The sequence below is a fragment of the Tinamus guttatus genome, unplaced genomic scaffold (assembly GCF_059628265.1).
Source record: "Tinamus guttatus ecotype Peru unplaced genomic scaffold, ASM5962826v1 Tinamus_guttatus_pri_ptg000364l, whole genome shotgun sequence".
Taxonomy (NCBI): Eukaryota; Metazoa; Chordata; class Aves; order Tinamiformes; family Tinamidae; genus Tinamus; species Tinamus guttatus.
The window spans coordinates 375,055-397,166 of record NW_028288898.1 but is presented as its reverse complement, the minus strand read 5'-3'; the positions used below and the strand labels follow the sequence as shown (position 1 = coordinate 397,166).

The 22,112-nt window shown below is 39.3% G+C and overlaps 1 protein-coding gene across 2 annotated transcripts in view; it reads right to left on the bottom strand.

The window, feature by feature from the left end:
• Positions 1 to 291: 291 nt before the first annotated feature.
• Positions 292 to 22,112, bottom strand: part of SLC25A36 (solute carrier family 25 member 36) — a 28,103-nt gene continuing 6,282 nt past the window's right edge. Inside the window, exons 2-7 of one of the 2 annotated variants that reach the window (XM_088530208.1) lie at positions 19,865 to 20,035; positions 16,056 to 16,133; positions 12,504 to 12,622; positions 4,981 to 5,047; positions 1,994 to 2,283; positions 292 to 1,206 (exon numbers count right to left, since the gene is read on the bottom strand). In XM_088530208.1, the coding sequence (XP_088386334.1) occupies positions 1,013 to 1,206; positions 1,994 to 2,283; positions 4,981 to 5,047; positions 12,504 to 12,622; positions 16,056 to 16,133; positions 19,865 to 20,035 (919 nt within the window). In that variant the 3' untranslated portion in view covers positions 292 to 1,012. The remainder of the gene's footprint in view (positions 1,207 to 1,993; positions 2,284 to 4,980; positions 5,048 to 12,503; positions 12,623 to 16,055; positions 16,134 to 19,864; positions 20,036 to 22,112) is intronic. The other variant, XM_088530210.1, reaches the window with a different exon arrangement.

Here is a 22,112-nt window from a genome sequence, read left to right as displayed (position 1 = left end):
ACTAGTTTCAAGTTAATGCAGCTTGCTCTTAGCTAGCATGAAACTCTAAGACAATCTTGTCTTCACAAACATTAGGCTGGACTAGATAGAATTTATCATTACACTGAGAAGCTCTAATGATACTGTTAAAAAGTATCCAACAAGTTATTTCTTAGTTGTATGGGTGACCTAGAGTTAGCAAGGAAAATTCATGATGGAGAATATTCTATGAATTTCTTGCTTTTAAAAAATGGAGGAAAGGGTTTTTTTTTTGGGGGGGGGAGGAGAGAGAAAGCAAAAGATGATGCAGCAGAACTAGAAATCCACATACATCAATATTAAAAGATGAATAACCTGAGGAGTCCAACAATAATATCTTCTCTCCTACTAGCCTAGAATGCACTGTTCATCCTTTACAGGTGGTAAGGGGAGGAAATCACCTTTTGTAGTGAGGAAACACTTGGATTCTGGGTCCTTGCACCATATTTTACCTTGAGGTAGCAACATGAAAAAAGCTACACATTGACTACTACCTCAGTCTCTCTATGCATCTTCAGAACAAGTGAAGTTTCATAATGTATGCAAAGGTAGGGGTATGTAGTCTGTTCTTCCCCATTCTTCCAACAGGCTACTGTGCAGTAAAACAGAACAGAAAGGTATATTGAAGAGCAATCACTTCAAGAAGGGAATAGGGCTGCCCCAGAGTATATTTTATACCCCTTTGCTCACCCTTCAGGTCTCTCAGGCTGACTGAATGGCCTGGTCTAAATCTGAGATGCAAAGAAAATGCAATTCTGAATTAAGAGGTGTATAAAAGCATTCCCTATGGGGCAGCTCCCATTAACACATTGCCAGGAGACCATACAATAAGGCAGTACAATCATTCATAGTTGCCCACAATAAATCTTCCATTTTGTCCATAGCTGCACGTTCCTGATAGCTTTCCTTCTGCCTGCAACACTGGCACAGACGTTTGGTAGTCCACTCGAGTCTTTCGGTCTTCCACCTTCCTCTAGAAAGCCTTGTGACACTGCTATCCATCCAGCAAGTAGACTACCACTTCATAGGTTGACATCATGATAGCTGTGTTTGGGATCTGTCTGATCAGATGTGTAGTTAAGCCTCGGTAGAGGGCTCCATACCCTTCTTCTCGCACAAGCAAAGATAGTGTCTGGAAGAAAGATCTGTATTTTGTTCCCTCTTCTCTTAGCCTTGTTCGTACAACCTCTGTATAAAGAAAATCATACGTGGTTATGTTCACCACTGCTTTTCCTTTTCCAGCAAGCAGTTAATGAATTTAAAAATCATTCTTTCCTCAAGTTCGCTATCACAAAGCTTCAGAAATCAAATTAAAAAAGAATATACATCAAAGAGGGGTAAACCAAGCATCTAGAAGAGTGAAGCAAGCTAAACCTTCATCTAGTTTAACCAAATATTTAGCTGAGGGAGTGAAGTTCTTTGGCTCAGTTAACATCCGGAAGACTATAGCTGCTCATATTCTAGCTTGAATATCACCACCAGTGAAGTATTCAACCTACTAAAAACAAAAAATTATATATACACACTTACTTTACTGAAAAATTAAGTACAACTGAAAACCAAAGAAGAGAGCATCATGAAGAGCAGTGTGTTAGCAAGTATGTCTTGCCTGTTTTCTTAGAAGGAAGATACAAATTGGCTGATGAATCCTGAAACTGTTGAGCGTAGATAGAAATTCCAAGGGAAAGACTACTGTACCCTTAAGTGATTTTGGGCAGATCCTGGTAAGTTCCTTGTGGTATTGGGGAAGGAAAAAGCTAAAAGGGGCCACGCTAAAAATCCATTTTAAAGTATTTTCCAGTTTTATTTCTGAATGTTATGAACTCCTTTTGACTTGCTGAATCAAAAGTAACGAGATTCAAACAAAGAAATAGCTCTGTATGACCTCCTTAGCCAGTGAACCAACAGTCTCCTAGAAGTCACTGACAAGACTCCTGTTGACTGCTTTGATTCAGGCCTCAGACATCCCACTTACCATGGGGATATGCTATTGATGTTGCACACGTTTTGGAAGTGGCAGCAGCCATCATCATTCCAACAAAGTCCGAAGCTTCCTTTGATGATTCATCCACATTGTCCATGGCAGAAGAAGTTTTATGTTCCAGTAGTTTTCGCTTAATACTCTCATAAATAACAAAATGAATAACAGTCTCAGATATGCCTGCATATGATGCTGACATTCCTCTGTAAAAGCCTTTAATACCATCTGATCGATAAACTCTCTGGACACATTCAAAGGCACTCATTCGCCTTTCTCCACGATTCCTGAAAAAAGAAAAAAACAGATATAAGACTGGTGCAATCAGAGACTAAACAAAACTTAGAGCATTTCTTGAGTGGCATGATGACATACTTACAAATACAGAACTTGAAGGTCCCAAAGACCTTCAGCACTAGACATCAGTAAGCATTTTGCCTTAACCTAGTCAAAGGCTATAAGGTGACCAACAAAATGAACACCATAAATAGCTGACAAACACCTCCAGGTCTGTTCAAGTCTTATAGAACTGTGGACTAAATCATCTGAAAACTATTTCACAAGTAAATTATATAAGTCTGACACCTGTGAGTCAAGGGTTACTTCCTTTGCATGTAAAAATTAGGTATGTTTCTCCATGTTCTCCTCCAACTTCACCTTAAATAGACAGCTCTTATGGCAGGGCAATGAGCCATTCTATTCTAGAAATAACAGTCTTGCAACATGGCCTTTAGGATTACGCGGCTATGAAGCACGTGAACACAAAGGGCTCAAGCATCATGCCTCACGTCATCACGGCTCTTCCTGAAGAGCTGGGAGGTCTGGTATGAAGGAGGCAAAAAAAGCAATACAACAAGAGTAACTTTTGAGTCACAACTGATGTCAATGGATACGTTCACTAGATTGCCATTGCCCTCCACATGCTCATTTTACATATGTGAGCATTAAAATCTTCCTCCACAGCCTCTCAATTTTTAGTTTCTGATGTCAATGAAATGAGCAGTTTTCAAATTACTTTAGACACTATCAACCAGCACGTGGGAACTGTACATCTTAAAACACTTAAAACACCAAGCACACAAAACTATTAGGCATTGCATTAAGTGAGCTTCATTGCAGCGCAAGTGCAGCCACTCGAAGCACCTGGATGCTGCCAGTAGAGGTCTCGTCTGAGCAGAGAAGCTCAATAACAAATGAATGAATCAGCATCTGTCCTTAAGAGAAACTACCATAGATCTCACAGATATGTCAAAGCAAGGTAGATGGCAATGGCACCTTTGTGCAAACAGGGAGGCATCACTAGATGGCAGAATTTAAAGTCTGATGGTTTGAATCTGCCAGAATTTCAGAAAAGAAAAGCAGCAAACATGCACATGGCCACAAATCAGATCTGGACTGAGTTAAGCTGCGGATGCTGCAAAGGAGCAGACAACACTGCTGACGTGGCAAGAGAAAGGAGAAGCAGCACAATGGGAAAGAGGAGCAGTGGGAGCTACTGTGGCAGCTCCCAAAGACACCCACAACCCACGCACCCCCCCGGACCCGCTACCCACACTGACTCCTTTAACAAGTTGCTCTTCTGACGTGCAAGATGCACCATTTTGTCTCAGAAGACCAGAGCAACTTCTCTTTGGGAACAAACCTTGCGTTCTTGCAGGTCTTACTGAAATCTGTGGGAGTTTTAAGAACTTCAGCAGAAACGGGATCAATTTTGTGCCTCTAATGCACGCAGGACCTGGAAGCAGTGCTGGGCCAGGCCACACAGCTGCACTGCCTTGCCCTCAAAGATCAAAAACGCTTCCTTCTGCAAGTGCCCCATAGGAATGGCCTGCTTGATGCTATGTACAGAGTAAAATAAACATGAACCCCTAAACTTCCCCTTAACCATATGGTTTAAGCGAATTCATGAACAGAAAAGTGTAAGACAGTATCAGGTTCAGACACACTGTTGTCGCAGAATCCCCCCAGTCTCATGGGAGCATCACAAGAAGTCTCATAAAACTAGTTCTGGGATGCATTTACTGTCATCTTGCAGCTGACCCTACCTACTAAGAATAAGAACATCACTATGAGATTGAAGTCCAATAAAGCCTCAAAACAGGAACCTTGGAGTTCATGTTTCAGAACACTGGGCAGTTTCAGTCTTTATTTGGAATTAAAAAGCATACTGATTTTAACTGTTCCACTCGGATAATGTTTCTGTTTACATCATATGTAATTAGGAGCTCTAGTATTTTTGAATATTTGATGTATTTCCATATTGCTTTTAACTAAAGTTTCAATTGCAGGTTCTGTAGCTAAAAGGTTCAATAGTGTACCAAGGCTTCAAAAATAAGGTATATAAAAAGATTCACTAAGATACTTGCATCATAATTGGGTCTCCCAAACTTTAAAGAAAATAAAGCTGTTCTTCCCTGACTATTTGTACAAAATTCTACTCTATTACAAGGCAAAAAACATTTTCCATAATTGATTTTGTAATGCATCCAGACAACTTCTATTGATTATCCTATGCTAGGACAACTTCTATGTCTAGATCAATGAGAGTCATATTCTTAAAGGAGCTCATTATAAGCGAAAGAAATGAAAAGCAGTATATTTCAGGTATTTTTCTGATATTTTGTTAAGACATCAAAATCCTTATTTCAGGGATTTTAGGGCAACAGCTCAAAACAATGGAAATAATGTTTTGTCAATCATATCAGTGTATAAAAGCTAATGAGACTTAACTTTGACTTTCATTCAGAATTTGTTGGCCAGAGATTACTGCAGTACCTCAGGCATGCCTTAACATGAAGATTCAAATATAGAGAACCATGATAGTTTAACTTACAGATCAGTACCAACTTTTTAATTTGAGACACTATAAAAAGAAACATTCCAGCTTAAGATGCAGAGCAAGTTGACGACATTATTCTAAGCAAAGTCTTATTACAGCAGTAAGATTTTTGGTTGTCACTAGTGAGTTCTATTAACTTTCTTACCTCGCATCAAGCTGTAACCGTGTCTTTACTAGCCAAATGGGATTGGTGGTCGTGATTGCAGTAAAACCTAAACAAACATTTAAAAATAAAAGTTAGATGTGATAGCACCATAAAAGCAACTGCACCTAAGTTCAAGCATACACAGTAAGGTACAGCTGATGCAAAAACTCAGACTACACTGATTTTTATAAAGTACCCATTGTAGCCCTTTACTGGTATTACAAGAATCCATACAGCCAATAGACATTGAATATACTAAAGTAATTTTTTAAAAAAGTAATATGCTTAACTGTTAGCAAGAGATTCCCCACAAAAAATAAGCCCAAATGTGTGCATTTTCCTGCCTATCCATTCATACCAACCCTGTTTCAACACCAAAGAATAGCAAAGTTATCTAAACTAGTGTTAGCTAATTAGTTTGGAAACATTTTAAGTAAGCATGTTGCAAATACAGCTATAGCAATTAGATATTGAAAACATTGGGTCAATTTAATTTTCTACCTGAAATAAAATCTGAGTTTAAAAGCATGCAAACTGAATAAATACTACTTTTGGTGTAGCTAAAAGGCATATTTTACTGTAAGTTAAGAGATTTCTTTTAATACTTAGGAATAGAGAGAAATTAAATTTGAGAGCTAGTGTTTTATTTAGCATTCAAAGAAAAGATCGTTGGTTGGCTGAGGAATACTTATACAAGCATATGAGTGTTTAAATTGTTAAAATAAATAGTATGGCTTCTAACTATCCAGACAGACACCAAGTATTCAGACTTGCATCAAGGCTAAGTGTTAAATCTATGATTTTCAGTCCACTAAAGAAAAAAAGAAGGAAGGAGGAAAAAAAAATAAAAAGGAAGGAAGCAAATTCAAAAAGAAAAAATGAAGTAAGAGTCACTCTTACTTCTGTACAACTGTGGAGAGAGAGATAGAGTGGAAAGGCAGCTCAAAAAATAAAATAAAAAATAAAAACATCTAGAGTTATATTATCACACATGCACCGTTAATGAGGTGACATGTCTGCAGGAGGGAAAAGGGAGAGGGAAGAACTGGAACATGGCCAGGCAAGAGATGGTAAATTTAGACACTGCGCTTCCTACTGACACGCATGGCCTGTGCAGCACCAAGACGACAGGCTGCCTCCTGCCAGGGACGGGGCTGGGCCTGAGGGAAAGCAACACACACTGCCTCGCTCCGAGCTCTATCTGCTGTGCAATACTTACACAAAGAAGAGGCTATTGATAAGCTTGTTTATGGAGATCGTTAACAGCTTATGTAAATAGATATATTTGTTTAGCAGAACTGCTTGCAGACCAGTTACTTCTGTTCAGTCAGTCTATGTTTACATGGTACACAAATGACTGAAATACTCAGAAATGCCACAGGATCTTAACTGTTTTAAGGTCTAGGTACCTCCCCCTCAAAGCCTCCAAAATAGTTCATTAGGATTTCCAGTTACAGTTCTGAAGACAAACCATGACTACCTGTAAGGTTAAGCAGCTACTAAAATCTACGTGCATTTCTGTGCCAAAAGAGCAAGAATGACCCTTACCTATTCCATTAATCTTTTATTAAACACAAATTTACTTTTACTGACTCAACTGAATAACTTCACGTGAAGTCACTCATTCAGTAGATCATAAACAGAAAGTTAAAGTTCTCCTTTGAAAAAGGGACATTACTCATAGGCAAATGACTCTGCAAAAGCTCAGAGCACCAGGGCTCTTTGGCCTTCCGAGGGAGGAGACCCGTGCAGAGGGTCCGCGGTGGGGCTGGCCGGAGCCCTCCTCCCCGGCACCCTGCGCCACACGAGCCGGTCCCGGCAGCGCTCAGCCCCGCACCGTGCTGAGGGGAAGGAGGCTCTCCTGCATTTTAACATTTCATTATCCTACCGCTACCAAAGTTGCGTCTTGCTACGTTTCAAAACAACCTTTTCAGATGTATATTGCACTAAAATGCAGTATGTACAGGACTGCAACAAATATATTGAAATGAAATAGGGGAAAATAATTTCCTCCTAGGCAACGGCCAGAGAAGACTTCTCCATTAAGAAACAAAAGTAGTTCTGAAGTCCCTTCTACTTTTTAATAACTTGACTACAAACCTTTTAATGAATCTGCCTACAAGACCAAAGTCATTTGCATTCCTACCCAACTTTAAGTTAAAAGTCTTTAGAATTTTATTTACTAAGCTATATTTTATGGAACTATTTCTCTGCTCAGTTCTTTCTCTTTCCTATTTGGCACAAAGATTTGTCTCTGTAGAACCTAAACCCATAATAGAATATGTGTGTCCAGAGGCTACTTTAAGTGTCCAAGTGCCTAGTGACTATGGTTTCCCAGAGCAAAGGCAGGATATTGCTATGCAGAAAGGGATATACCAGAATTTGCAGCAAATGTTGCTTGGCACAGGACACCTCCTACCTAAACTTGCACTCCCTGGGCTGTTCCAAGTAATTTAAGCACAGCACTTCAGGAGCACAGCATCACAACATTGCTTTTTCCCCCACTTCCTTCTCCTTAGGGCTGTTTTACGCCTTAACAGCAGAACAGTTTGGACCAAAACTTTCAAATCAAAGAGTCTTCAATAATTCAGGCATCCAAGATGAGATCACTGTAGCTCAGTTCTCACAGGCAATACACTAAGTAGAAAAAGCAGAATACACTAAGAGTTGAGCACCACACTGAACTCAACGGAGGCACCTGAACAGAAAATGCCCCAAATGTCGGGATCTCTTTGATAAGATAAGCTTCCCTTTTTACTACAGATTTTCTCTATTGAAAACCACTGGTTAAAACAAAATGAGTGTCTGGTTGTCATCTACTATGTAGTTCTATGCCTCTCTACCCGATGTTTCCTCCCACCCCACTGTTATGTTCATCCACTGATCTTCATAACACTTAATGTTTATGAACCACAAAGATTTAAGACTGCAAATTCATGAGGAGTGCAAGTCAGCCTGACAATACCAGCAGTTCCTCTACTTGTCTCTATACTCTAGTTCTCTCTACAAAACTGTATTCAAGTTTCAGACAAATTTCTCAATCTGTTGGGCTAAACCAGTTAGTGACAGGTAAGATCCCAGGTATTCCTATTGTGAATTACATTTCAAAGGTTAGTTTTTTAATCTATAAGCCAATGTCACTGATACAGACACATATGAATATGGAATGTTCAATTAGAAATCCAAAGTAGTAAATTAAAAACAAACTAAAAGAGAAAACAGACAGAAGGGAGACTGTATACATTTTTGGGGGAAAAAAAAAAAGAAAAAAAGAGACAAAGAAGAACAAAAAAGTTTTTGGAAACAATGTGACACCACAGAATACAGCTGCAACATTTTAAATGCAGCTCTGAAAAAAAAATAGAGAGGTCTGGTTTAACCCAGTAAGGGACCTTCAATTAGCAGAGCTAAATAAAAGCAGCAGCCATCAGTGAAAGGTACTTTCCACCTTTCCCTGAACTGCACTGAAAAACTTAACTCTTGAATAGAGTTAAAGAGAATGATGTCTTTGCACAATGAGCAAAATTTGAGTTCACGGTAATGAAAAGTGAATTCCCCATATTTTGTTTAATAGATATTACAAACCCAAGGTGTGGTTCTTACACTAGAGGCTGCAAGAGACGCTCAGTTCAGTACTCACGAGGTTTAAGTTAGTCCATATTGCTGCAGGAAGTGACCTGCGGATGGGGAGCATGAGATGACACGATCTCACTCTTTTCACGGGAGAAATGTACAGTAAATGCCTAAAATAGACACAGGCTTTTCTGTATCATAACAACAAGCAGTGACCTCATCAGACACATGTGTACAAATTGAATCCCATTGGAAGGATTTGTGAGTTATTGTGAGATCTAACTTTTTCAGGTAAAAGTTTAGGAAAAAAGAAAGAAAAATAATCAGAACAGGCCACAGATAATAAAATAGTTGTGTAAAATGCACTGAGTACTGAAATTTCTGCCCATTTGCAGCAGTTCAATTTTGCAATACTTACCTATCAACTCAATACTTACAAATCAGATTTATAAATGAACTCTCCTCCTTCCCCATCTCCCCACATTTTTAATTAAAAAAATGCTAACTTGTCAAAGGACTCTGGAAGTACAGTAAGATGCCTTATGAAATCAAGCTGTCTAGTACAAGTTGCAGATGAACTAAGTACTCTCTATATGGCATTTGCCAAGTTAAGTGTGTATATATTACTGACAGGTATAAAATACACGGTGTCTCTGCAAATAGAGTTGACCCAAATTAAATTTACACTTGGGTTGGCTTGCCAGTTGGAGTTCCAGAAAGACTGAAAAACTTATAATAAGCAAAGCACTTTCATAGTGACAGATTTGCAACTACATTGTCCAAATAAAGCTATGAATCATTAAAATGGAGGCAAACTAGAAAGCCACACAGAAACCAAGCACCTCATTTAGGTTGCCATGTGAGCTTTTACCCTCTGTTGAGGTAAAAGATGTACAGTAAGTGTAACAAGAAAGCAAAGTTTAAAGCAAATCGGAAAGTTTTGCATAACTTTGGAGTGTGCAGAGATAACTCATCTTTACACAGGCAAATATTTTCACTGTCCTTATAGCAGAAGGCTTCAAATTTACTCCCTGTCCAAGTTTTCAAAAACAATCATGTGATATGCTAGATGGTAAGTGAAAAGTGTTGCTAAGTATATTTTCATGCTGATATATGAGTATTGTAAAGAATGAAAGTGGTGTGAATTATATGCTAGAAGCTAGCACACAGCAAAAGGAATTACATTAAATTCTAATTGCATAAGGCATCAGTTACTAATATGCAGCACGATTGATCCTTCTCAGGATAAAAAGCTCAAAATTGTTATAAAACCAACAAGTGTGCTTTATCTTGAGAAGGAAAAATCAGACCCAAGAACAAACAAGAAATGCTTAAATTGCACTCAAAATTTAAACTATCACCACAGTACTTCATTAACAGAACTACAGAATACAGTACCTGAGCTTCTTGCTCCAAGAACCACTACATGCATAAAATAATCCATATTAACAACAAAGTTAATCCAGCCATAGACACTCATGCATTAACACGATACAGGCAAGCACTGTTTTCCAGGTTGACTACTTACAGGACTTTCATACAACAACATGAGCTAAAAATATGGATACCTTATAGAAAGTTTACACATTTTTTTGCATGATTATTGTATTTTGAAATCCACAGGGAAAGATTTTATAGTACAACCACCACCTCTTGATTATTAGGCAATGGACATCTTTATACAGGAGAGTAAGGTCCTATTTAAACAAAACCCCCTGACATTTGAGAGCAAGTTCCTTACTGAAACCAATGGCAGCTGCAAAAGATAAAAACCAATACTGGTTATTTTTACTAGTAGTTAGAAGCCTTTATTCACTGTGCCAAGATAAAGCTGTTTAAGTTCCAAAACACATTATCATGAGCTGCTGTGTTAACCTGTTAACTGAGCCAATTAAGAGCTCATATTAGTTCTTGTCCCTGGATTTTGCCATTTCCTTGAGTTGCACCACACAGCAATACAAACCTTACAGGCAGAACTGTCTTCTGAAAGACATATAATTACATACAGATTTTAAAACAACAAGGTTAGCACTTTCCCAAAAGCACTGTTAACTTGAACTACAGCCCTTTGCATATCAAACAGGAGAGTGCCAGGACTCAGAACATGGTCTGTCAAAGAGCCTCTGTTACAGGGCTTCCAGGGAAGGTCTGGATTATACAGTACTAAACTAGTTTGAGAAAGAAAGAAAACAGTGACCTGTAGTGTGAACTTGCATTCAGTTGCACCAGCCACGTGGTTTACGAATACAACTGCAAAACTAAATAGATGTAAGAAACATACAGCCACAGCACTGTTCAATATTACAGCTGGTATACAAGTGTAAAAAAATAACAGCAATTAAGAGTCAGACACATGCACCTCAGTCTCCAGTATTCATAAATGCAGATATTTAATAGCAATTTTTCTGAAAGGGAAACAAGTCAACATGCAGCTATGGAACTCCTTGATAAAACTAGAAATGCAACTTCAGGTGCTGGGGAAAGGCTGCTGCAGAGCATCCCCTCAGCAACATTTCCCATTACAGAAAGAGGCCAGCAGGGTTCACAACGCTCTGAACCTTTAGTTCTCTGCAGGACCACCATTGCTACAAGTAGTCTGCAGTCTAAAAGTGCTAACCTATCTCATCTTCAGCTCTTTGTCGAGAAGATAAAATAGGTCTTTATTCTGCACGAGGAAAGAAATATGGATAGTAAATGGGGAAGAGTTGCATAAGTTTGGTTTCTGGAATAATTAATTGATTGGGATGAAATTCAAACTCCTTCCCAATCTTTTCCCCAGTGTTTTTCATCCAAAAAACAAACCAACAAAAAACCACGTTGCTTAGCGATATACTCTATTTACCAATGAAATGGGCATCCTACTTTGCCCATTTAAGACAAAATGCCTGTTCTTATGTTTAAGTCATGACAAAAATACTTCAATCATATTTACCAAGCACTGAGATACATAAGTAAAAAGCTAATTTCATTGCTATTTTCTATGTTAGATACTAATTTCTTTGTATCAGATTTAGCAAGTATCTATGGAAGAGTTATGCTGTTCATTCTCATGTCACAATTGACAGATCTTTCAATATTACCAGTGCTCTAGTTATATGCAGTGGGTGTAAAAAATTGGTATCAATTGGGAAGTTCAACAGGCTGTTGTAATACAGTCAGAACCCCCCTGTAGAATCTATAGCCTACACGTAGGCACACACACACAGACATATTTATGTTGTTGCTGCCAACAACAGGCAAAGTATTGCCAGATGAAGTATTTTATTTCCCCAGCACAAGTCTGTTATGGGAACTCAAGCCTGTACCTCGTTGTTCACAATCCCAATGCAATGAATCACAAACCAAGCAAAGATTGGTAATGGCTAAAATAAACACAAGTTATATTGTGGACTAAAGCAGAAACTAATTTCCAGAGATAAGAGATTACAACAACAACGAAAAAATCTTCTTTTATGCTGTATTTATGGTAGAACAAACCAATTTGACCAGCATTTGAGTACAGGGTGTGTGCATTTTTAAACACATCACCAAGCATATCTCCAAAAGATAAAAAATAAGTCAAATACACATGGTGTAACAGATAAATCAAAGGTGAAAACAATATATTAAAAGCATTAAACCTAACTTCAGTGCAGACAATATCATTTTTAGCTAGCAGAACAAAAATAATTACTGTGTTGAAAGTGTTCGTTTTACATTTCACAAAATATATCAAGGAAGCAGGCATGCAGTTTTTCTAGAAAAGACTATTCACACACAGACAATTAAACACCTTAATTAGTGCAAACTTCCATGCACATATTGTCCAGATGGCTTGTGTCTCTATCAGGAGGCCAAAAATAACTACTAGAAGCAGAAGTCATTCAATCACTGAGTATTTTTCCATGTTTATTGCCACCTCATTTATCAGTAGGACTCTAGAATGAAGCTGAAAAGTTACAGATCCTTACCTGCCACACCAGCTGAAATCATGTGTACCTGGGTAGAATCTGGATTGAATACATCGTTTAACTTTTCCTTGCAGTTTGAGTAAGCAGCAAAATATATCGCTCTAAAATTAGAACAAGAACTGAGTTATATTATGCTTTATGCTTTGATGCACTTATGGGCAGAGCCACTGGCTTCAGTAACTCCGAGTGATCTTATTTGATGTCTTATCTCCTAAGTAAAAAGCTACTCAGGGAATAGTTCTTACCAAAATTGTGAACATAGTAGGAATGAAAGACTGAGCACATTTTACAGCTTTTCTTCCTCAGCAGAGCTAGTTAACACCTGATGAGGTATGGAATAGATGGCTCTAAGTTGGGTAGAAGTTTGGCCAGGGAAGTAAATACTTAATTGAGAACTGAAGTTGCAACTGTATATCTCCTCAAAAGATTAGCTTTTTTTCCTCAGAATCTTAATTCTATTGAAATGAGATTATGCTGTTAGAACATCAGTAATCATGCTAATATATATTTCATTTTACTAAAATGTCACAAGACCATATTTAAATAATAATGACATTTGTTGCTTGTTTCCTTAATTCTGCATTCAGAATAGATGCTTAAATTTTTCATAAATACAAGAGAAATATTTATAAGCTTGTGCTACATTAAATTATGTACACTGATATAAAAGTTAGACACAAGAACTAACATGTCAATATAATATTGTGACAAGCTCACTAAGACTATAAACATGATTTAAGTACACACAGAACTGACTGTGTGTACTTGAGGCTGGTAACTCAGATTTCTGTTTAAGTGAGAGTCTACAGAGGAAAAGAATGAACATGAGTTTTCATGAACAGAACATTAACCTCATTAGTTCTGCAAACATGTTTCTTTATCATAAAAATGATAAAGTGCTTGGTTCATGGGCATGATTTCTAAAATAGGCCCTGAGCCCATATACTTGAGTATACTGAATGTGTTATGAAATAAGGTTCCTTATAGCTTATTTAAACAAAGAGCTGCTGTTAAATCCACTTAGCTAATGCTTAATTGAAATGAAGCACTGAATGAAGACTGAGTGCACAGGAAGAGAGGGAGGGATGTGCTGATCTTAAGACTTCACACATTACAGTGAGTACACATTTTTAATATGGAAAAAAAACAGCAAATACTCCAACCCCCCACAAATTAAACATTTTACCTGGTGGCAGAAAGGAAGTGAACTGAAACAGTCAAATAAACATGAAACTTTCCAGAAGGCGCTACAGCTACTTCTACACGAGCATTGAGGATAGAGTCACCGACAAAGTCAACTTCATTGCTGTATAAAGGCTCCTGCACTGAGAATGTTGCAATGCACTTTAAGTCTTTGCCAATAGAAAAAAAAAATAACTAAAAAAAGCCTAAGAGGAAAGGGGGGGAAAAAAGCAACTAAGTGCTAAGGTCCCATAACTTCACTCCTACAGACTGATGGTATAGAGATCAATTTAGCCTTTAAGGACTGACAAATTAGAAGGAAAACTACCTTCCTCCTGCCAAAGGAGGAAGGGAGCAGCAGCAGAACAGGCCTGGGTGCGCAGGGGCGCATGCACGCGCTTTCCTAGCGCAGAGCAGCAGGAAGGGGGAGGGAAGACACTGGTGATCAGTGACAGAACAAGGGGCAATGGGGACAAGTTGAAACAGGAAGTTCCACCTCCATGTGAGGAAGAACTTCTCTGTTGAGGGTGACAGAGCCCTGGCACAGGCTGCCCAGAGAGATTGTGGAGTCTCCTTCTCTGGAGATCTTCAAAACCCGCTTGGACGCAGTCCTGTGCCACGTGCTCTAGGTGACCCTGCGTGTGCAGGGGGGTTGGACTAGATGATCTCTAGAGGTCCCTTCCAACCTTAACCAGTCTATGATTCTGCAAAGTGGAAGATAAGGGCACAATAAGACAAGCAGGAAGAGAGGACAGCACTTCCCTTGCTGCCTGCAAGCAGGTGCTGGCACAGTCAGCACCGAGTCGGGTGGCAGCGGTGGCAGACGGCGCCTGCAGCAGGAGCTGGGCAGCCCACCTGCAAGGTTCCTGTCAGGAGACATTTCTCAAGTGAAAGCGTGATCTGTTCTCAATGTGTCAAACAGATGCACACAAAATAATCTTTCACATGAACTAATATCTTTTTCCTGCATTTAAAGACTCAAAAGTAGTTATTTTAGAATATTGATGGAGAGTGCTCAGAGAGAACCTCCTGCTATCATATTTCACTATAAAATACTGCTTTTTTAAATCTCAAGACAAATAACTGCTTGATAACCAAATCAGACTTTTTCTCCAGCAAATTAAGAACATCAGTGAAACTAGTCAGAATTTCAGCTTATAGGCCAAGAGAAAGCAAGCAGCAAGACAATTACAGGGATCAAGAAACAGAAAGATGCCAGAATTTTCTTCAGCTCTTCTGAACAGTGATGTTCATTTAGCAAACAGAAATTACCTCAAGCAGATCTAGTTCCTTTGAATGTCTTTTCTAAAGACTAAAATGTTCTAAATTTTGAAGAATGCTTTTGTGCTGAATCATGTTGAAGGTTTACAAATGTTTATTTCTTCATCTGTCAGATGTGTATGCAAGAATCAGTACTAAATAAAAAGTCTACTTTAATCAGTGTTTTCCAGAAGAAAAAGGCCTTAAACCAGAAAGCTTAAAATATTCACAACCACATGCACGAGAAAGGAATAATCACTCTGTTAATACCACTGAAAGGTACAGACCGAAAAAAAAAATAATGAAAGCAAGGCACTGAAATAAAGGGAAGAATAGTTACTATGAGGTATATATTTTCTCTGCATAACAACACTTCCCTTGACAACAGAAGGGAATTACTACAAAATGGAAACAAATTATGTTATGGCCTCATCCATGAAAAAGTTACACTAGCTTGATACAGTTTTGTTTTTATAGGGAGAGCAGCAGTGACAGTGTCAGCAAGACCAGATCCCTGCTCTGGGCTGCTGCATACCCTGATGCTGCCCCACTACCCTTTTGAGTCCAGCCCAGGGCCAGATTTGCTTCATCTGTGACACCTGTATGTGCCTCATTGGACCTGTTCTTTCCCTCTTTCAAGTTTCAGACCAGCCTTCCTCATACAGGTGGCTGGCACCCTGTGCTGCACCAGATTTCAGGAAATTCAGGAAACAATGTTTTGAGGCTAAATTTGTGCAATTTCTCCCCTAAAGGAGGATCACACCAAGGCTGTTCTTGTATTTTCACAGGCACAAGCTTATTTACGCATGCAATTTTTAATCTTGTTCTTCCCTAGCAGCCAAGGCTGCATTGCCTACAGTGTACAAATCCCCGGTATTAGTCATTTCTGAGGCGGCAGGTAGGGGGATGCACACGGGATCTGCAGAGTACACAGGCAGTTCCATCTGTTTCTCAGATACCAGAATTACCCTGGAAACAGAAGCTACTCATTGCTATGCATTTACACTGTGGGTGCAATAACTCATTGAAATAAACACTCAGTCCCTTGAATAACATTGGGCAACCACCATTTCTGAGTTATTTCATTTCTGAACATCTGTTCGCATTTACCTGGAAGGAGCAACGCCAACCAAGTTAGGACCCAGCCCTCTGAAGAGGGAACGGGGACCTTCCTTTTGCAAGATCATCCTAGAACACAAAAAAGGACAGTGCTTAAACATTCACATCAAAATCAAGAAAAGCGCTAACCAGCACGACAAATTCAGCATTTTAAGTTTTACTCTCTGCATACATATAGGTTAATAACTGATAATGTAGTGCTGACCACAAAAGCACTAATGACTTCCTAGAAGCAGCATAGAATAAAATCTAACTACATTATTGCTTGACAAGCTGTAAAAATTCAGGAATTAAAGGTCCCAGTAAAGCCAGGAAAGTCCTGTTAGCATGGACTTTCCTCAAGAATCAAGCACAAGCTTATCTGCTCTCAGATAGTTAAGGAAAATGCCCTTTTAATAGGCCCCACACAAGCAAGCCCTTTGCAAAGCAGGTTGGGCCTCATTGAGAAGTGACTCCAGCCCTGCAAAAATCACTTGGTCAGATTAAAGCCCTAACATCTTGTGGAACCAGGTCCACCCCAAACATAACAATTGAAAGAATCTTTCTGGCACAGGAGGGTATCACTTTATTTCAACACAGACAGATGCAAGCAGTGAATCGAGATTTCAGTCAGGCATTGCCAATGTGTTTAAAATACTGTTCTATTAACTAGGATTTTTAAGAAAGATGAAGCTGTACATCAGCATACAGCAAAATGTCTTTGTACAGTAACTTTCACTAGAACTAGACATTAATAGATATCCTCTGTCCAACAACCTAGATGCTAATCAGGTACGGTATAAAATAAACAGGACCTGGGAGGAAAGAAAGCACTTTCTGCACCACTATCATTACAAATTGCTAAATAGATTCAGAATTTCAGCTAATCCTTTACTCCTCCACTGGATGTTGGCAATACAGAAACCACTGATCTTGAAATATTGTGCAATAAACAAATTTTTCACATATCAAGAGACATGCAGGTTAAAGACAATAACCTAGTAACACAAGCTTTAATGGTGTATAAATGGCTGTGTGGGTTGAATATACTCTCAGAACAGCTGAAAACTATTTATAGCACTGAAGGAGATTCCAAATCTATTCTGATTTCCAATGACTGAAAATATCTATTTCACCATAGTTCTGCTGCCAAACCAAATGTTAAAGATATTTGCTTGTAAGACACAAAACACTGTTTCTTTGCAGCTATTTCGATATGAAGCAGTTACCATCACCGGTCAGAATCGGGGCATATATCTCCAGCAATGCCCCAGTTTCTTGTCTGTAACAATTAGATGGATTTTACTTTGTTGGCAGAGTTGCTCCCCAGCAATAACTGGAGGACAGAACACCTATGTGAAAAGCCATTTGGAAATCCCAATATTTAAGAAAAGCTTATCCTGAAAACATTCTAAAACTTAGTGAAGGATCTATTCCAAAAGTCTTACCTTCCCTAGGGTTCTGCATGCATGCACTACCACATTAGAGCAAATCTGAACCAAACCAATGTAGGCAGGGAGCTGTTATCGCCTGAAACAGTCTGTGGACATAACCAATACAGCAAACTTCACCAGTGCCGGTGTTTTTAAATCAGGAACAGAGGTATATACAGGACTTTTGTTTTAACTAGGCTTTTCACATACCAGGTATGAAAAACAAGAGTTTCTCCTTTTGATCTGGAAAAGAGAAATTGGCTTTGGACTCAGTCTGAAGCCAAAAAAGAGTTGTCATTTAACAGCTTAAGTTCTCAGCTTTAGGCACCCCAGTGAGTTTTGAAATGCCTACCTCTCAAGCAACTGGGTTTAAGAGTGAGAATACTTTTATATAATATTTGGAGTCAAAATTTGCCATGATACTCAGGCCAGGCCTTAGTGGTGAAGCACACATCTTCAGTTCAGTTTAGAAGTAATTCAGAGGACAGATCAGTTTACCAGCCATTTAACAATACAGAAGAAAACGTAGCATTTGACAACTAAGCCATTTGGCAGAAGCAATGACGAGATGACCACACAGCATCGGTGCAGAATCACCTTTACCACTTTAGTGATTTAGACAGCAGTCTCCTTAGGAAATACCAGAAAACCCACAAGAGAAGTTCTAGCAAAAACTCTGGCAGAACTCCATGTCTTTATTCTGCAACTTTAACCAGTGAGTGTTGCTGAAAGCTCCACTCCCCGCTTGTAAAAAGGTCTCCTTTTGCCCTAAGGCATCCTGTCAGAAAACAGCAATTAAAGTCCCAGGCCAGGCAGAAGCTATTCCTATTGCATATAATCTGCTCTGCAAATCTTATCAGGCATAATATATTAAGGAAACACAAAAAGCTTTAAAATGTATTCATACCAATAAGTATTAATTTCTCTGGAACATCATATTTTTCTCTCCATTTCAAAAGGTATTTAAAAAACATTCCATAAAGCAGGAAAGCTTCTCCAAGAATTGTTGTAAGAAATCTAGATTATGGACAAAGTTTTCTGCGAAGGTAGCTGTTATACTAAACTACTTCAGAAAGGTGTAATTTTTTCCTTCTGAAATATCAAAATTTCTGGTATAGAAGCACCTTTTATTAATGTGCCCACACACAAAAAAAACTGTTTTAACATGGGTAGCTTCACAATTAAATGTTGTAGATGCACATATGCAGATATACATACATGTCTAATAAGCACATGCACACAAGGCAAAAACAGCATCAGGTCTGTTTTCCACCAACCCTCTAGGACTTGGCTTTTAAGTGCAATCAAGAGTTCAGCGAAGTCAGCCAACTCTTCCTTGACAGTGGGCAGACAGGACTATAGTTGTGGCAGTTACTGCTACTCTTCTGTATTCACAAACACGAGGTAGAAAAGCATCGGTCTATTCTGAAAATAAAACAACTCTTTGCATTGAAAAGCAGATCCTAAATGTCCACACAGTTTACTGAAAGAGGTAAATGTTAAGTCCATGGTTGGAAAAGCAGCACAAATGTTCCACATGGCCTTACGTGACCTGCCTGTGTCACGTGGGGAGGCTACTGCAAGGTCAGTCAGATTTCCATTATTCAAGACCTGTGATTTAAGTTTAGCAAGGTCAGATATCAGATATGGCAGGCAGCAGCAATATGAAACATCCAACAGAACATCTAGGAATACAGAGATTGCAATTCCATTGCCAGAGGCTCCAGGCACCTGTACTAGCTCTTCCAAGAGTGCTTCCTGACACAGATGCCTTTGAGGTCACCTCTGTTGACACTTAACTCAGGCCAAGAGCGAGTCTGCAGGAGTTAAATCATGTTCTGACATCACTTGCCCAAGTGTTTCTGCTTTTAGACTCTGAGTATGGTGAGCTCACTCCTGAGCATTCTGGAGCAGCACCACTCTCTGCCATTAATTTCACATGAGAAAACCACTAAACCTTGACACCTGCAATTCAGAATAGAGCAAGTGAAAATAAGGGCATGATACAGTAACAGGAGATCCAGTTTGATTCCTCTGTTAAACCTACAACGATAGCAGCCCTATCCTTTTAGACAGTGAGCAAATTATACCCCATATCTACAATGGGATAACCAGCAGCCTGACACTTGTGTTGTACAGCTTCCAGCAAGTGTTCAGAGACATACTCTGCAGCCATCAAATCTACAGGGTATGAATCCTCTGGTTAATTCCAGGTACAAATTCAAGCATGAAGGATGTTTGGAAGACCAGAAGGCACAATTTAATTACAGTTTTAACAGGAAAGCATGGAAAATCACATCATTAACATCATGGAAGGAGTCTGACCCTCTCATACGCATTTTGCTTAAACCTTTCTCCCGTTCCCCAGCCTAGCAGTGTGTGACTTACTTCAAGCAATGGAGAGGTCCAGGGGAAACTCTAGTTACTCGATTGACGGGAGCACCGTTCACAGTGTTGAGATGGACTTCAGAGATGTAGAGAGTCACAGAGGAGGACTGCAGCCTTGTTTTCACAACTTCTAGGGGACATGTCAGAATTGCACCAACAGTACCTCCACATCTGCAAAGGGAAAAATGCCACACTCTAAACTGCTAAGAAATTAATTATTATTAGAGGGTTAAGGTTATTGCTCAACATAATCAAGTGGCAAAAGGTGAAGCAGTAACTGGTGTAGGCACAACAATGCAGTAGTTACTGTTCTCAAATGAAATCCATTTTAAGGCAGTCTCTGCTAATGCCATAATAAGAGTGAAAATTCAAACAGATAAAGTTTCCCAACGCAACAAAGATGCTCAGTCTTCAGTACATACTGTTCAAATCCATTCTGAAAGACAGCTTAGTATCTCAAATATTTAACTCCTTATGGTAAAATTTAACTTCTTTTGAATGCTTAATCTCTTCCTTACCAACGGAACAGATTCGTGCAAACATCAGGTCTCAGGAAGCTGAGAAGTACCACAGTGAGACCAAGTGATTTAATAAAATAGCCATGGAGACATCTTGAGCTATTTTCAAAATCCTCTTTCTATTTTGGGCACAGTGCCATGAACGCACTGATTCTGAGTATTTCCTGGGCTCTGCCCATTACAGAAAGACTTGGCTACTAGTACGGACAGACCAGGCAGACAAGAGACCTTTCTGAGGAGCTCCCCAGTGAACACCTGCTAGTTTTGCCACCACCTGCCACCCATTTCTGCAAGAAAGCAGAGCACAGTTTGTGCTGTTGATACAGTTGCTCTCATTCAGCTCATCCATAACCTACTTACTAATAACCTGCACTGCTATCTGCTCAAGTGTGACTACGAGAGGCCTGAGGGAAAAAAAATCTGCTAGTCTAAATTTTAAAGTCAAGCCCATATTTCCTTCAATCTCAAACCTTCTCTCTCAAATTTTCCTTGAGTCCTTGTCAAGATCACATTCTCTTTTTTTCCTCCATTTGGCCAAATATCTTAATTTAAATTGGTCCTTCCTCTCCTCTCCCAGCCACCACCTCCTCCCTGAAGGGTTAATTTAGGCCATTCACTAACACTATTAACCACACAGTGAAATCCACTAACAACTACACAAATGCAATTCCTACTAAATTCAAGGGGCCTGCATTCACTTCTCGGAAGGAACAGAGCTCATGTTTGATGTCGACAATCACAGAAAAATAATTAGCAGCTATTTTGTTGGAATGGAAAAGACTCAAACCCCAGAAACTTTTAAAAAATGCCAGATTTGCTCAATAACACCTTTTTCCCCCCCCTTAAACAGAATATTACCGAAGGGAAAGGAGAGTTCAACGCATGTACAGAAAATAAAAGCTAGACTCAAGGACTGTCCTACAGACTTTCAGGTATATGTAACTTTTAGAGTCTGACATTAGTTCTTTTCTGCCACAGAAAATATCAAAAATACAACAGCAGTTGTTAGCACAACGCTGTATCCTAGAAAGCAGCTAATCTGTGTTTGAATGAACTCAGCTTACAGCACCAAACAGGTGCAGCAAAATATGATCCTAGACCATCATCACTTAGGCTCCATTTAAACCAGTGACCTACAGGCACCCCATTACTCACATCTGGTGACTCCAACATCAGACTGCAGGTTCCTCTCTTTCAACTTTTAAGCAAGAAAAGTAAATAAGCTTGGTCTAGAGAAGCGAAAAAAAAATATACATGCAGTGCTACACTCTAATTCAGGGAACAGCTTTTAGAGTAGCATGTTAAAGGGGACTAACAATTAGCAAGTCATTTGTCTGTTCTTTTAATAGAATTAAGGCTATATAAAGTTTTAAAAATAAAAAATTGCAGTGAAAAATATATTAATATTTTGTTCCAGTGTTGGAAGCCACAGAAACCCTTTAAAGGTTAGAGCACACGAGAGCAGGCCATGGGGGCTAAAGGGCCTCAAGGCTGTTCGACAGGGACCTTTAGACACCGCAGGGCTTCAGCCAGCAAGGACTGCCCGGCACACGCGTAACCCGCGGGTCGACAGCAGCCCAGGCCGCACAGTACCAGGCACATCCAGGAAGCAGAGCAAGAAGGTGGCCTGGGCGCTTGTTTTCCTTCTTGCAACCCTTCTGCTTCTCATGACCCTATGCTCCCTCTAGCATCTTCCAGGTTTCGCTTTTGGGCAGACTGTGTGAAACCTC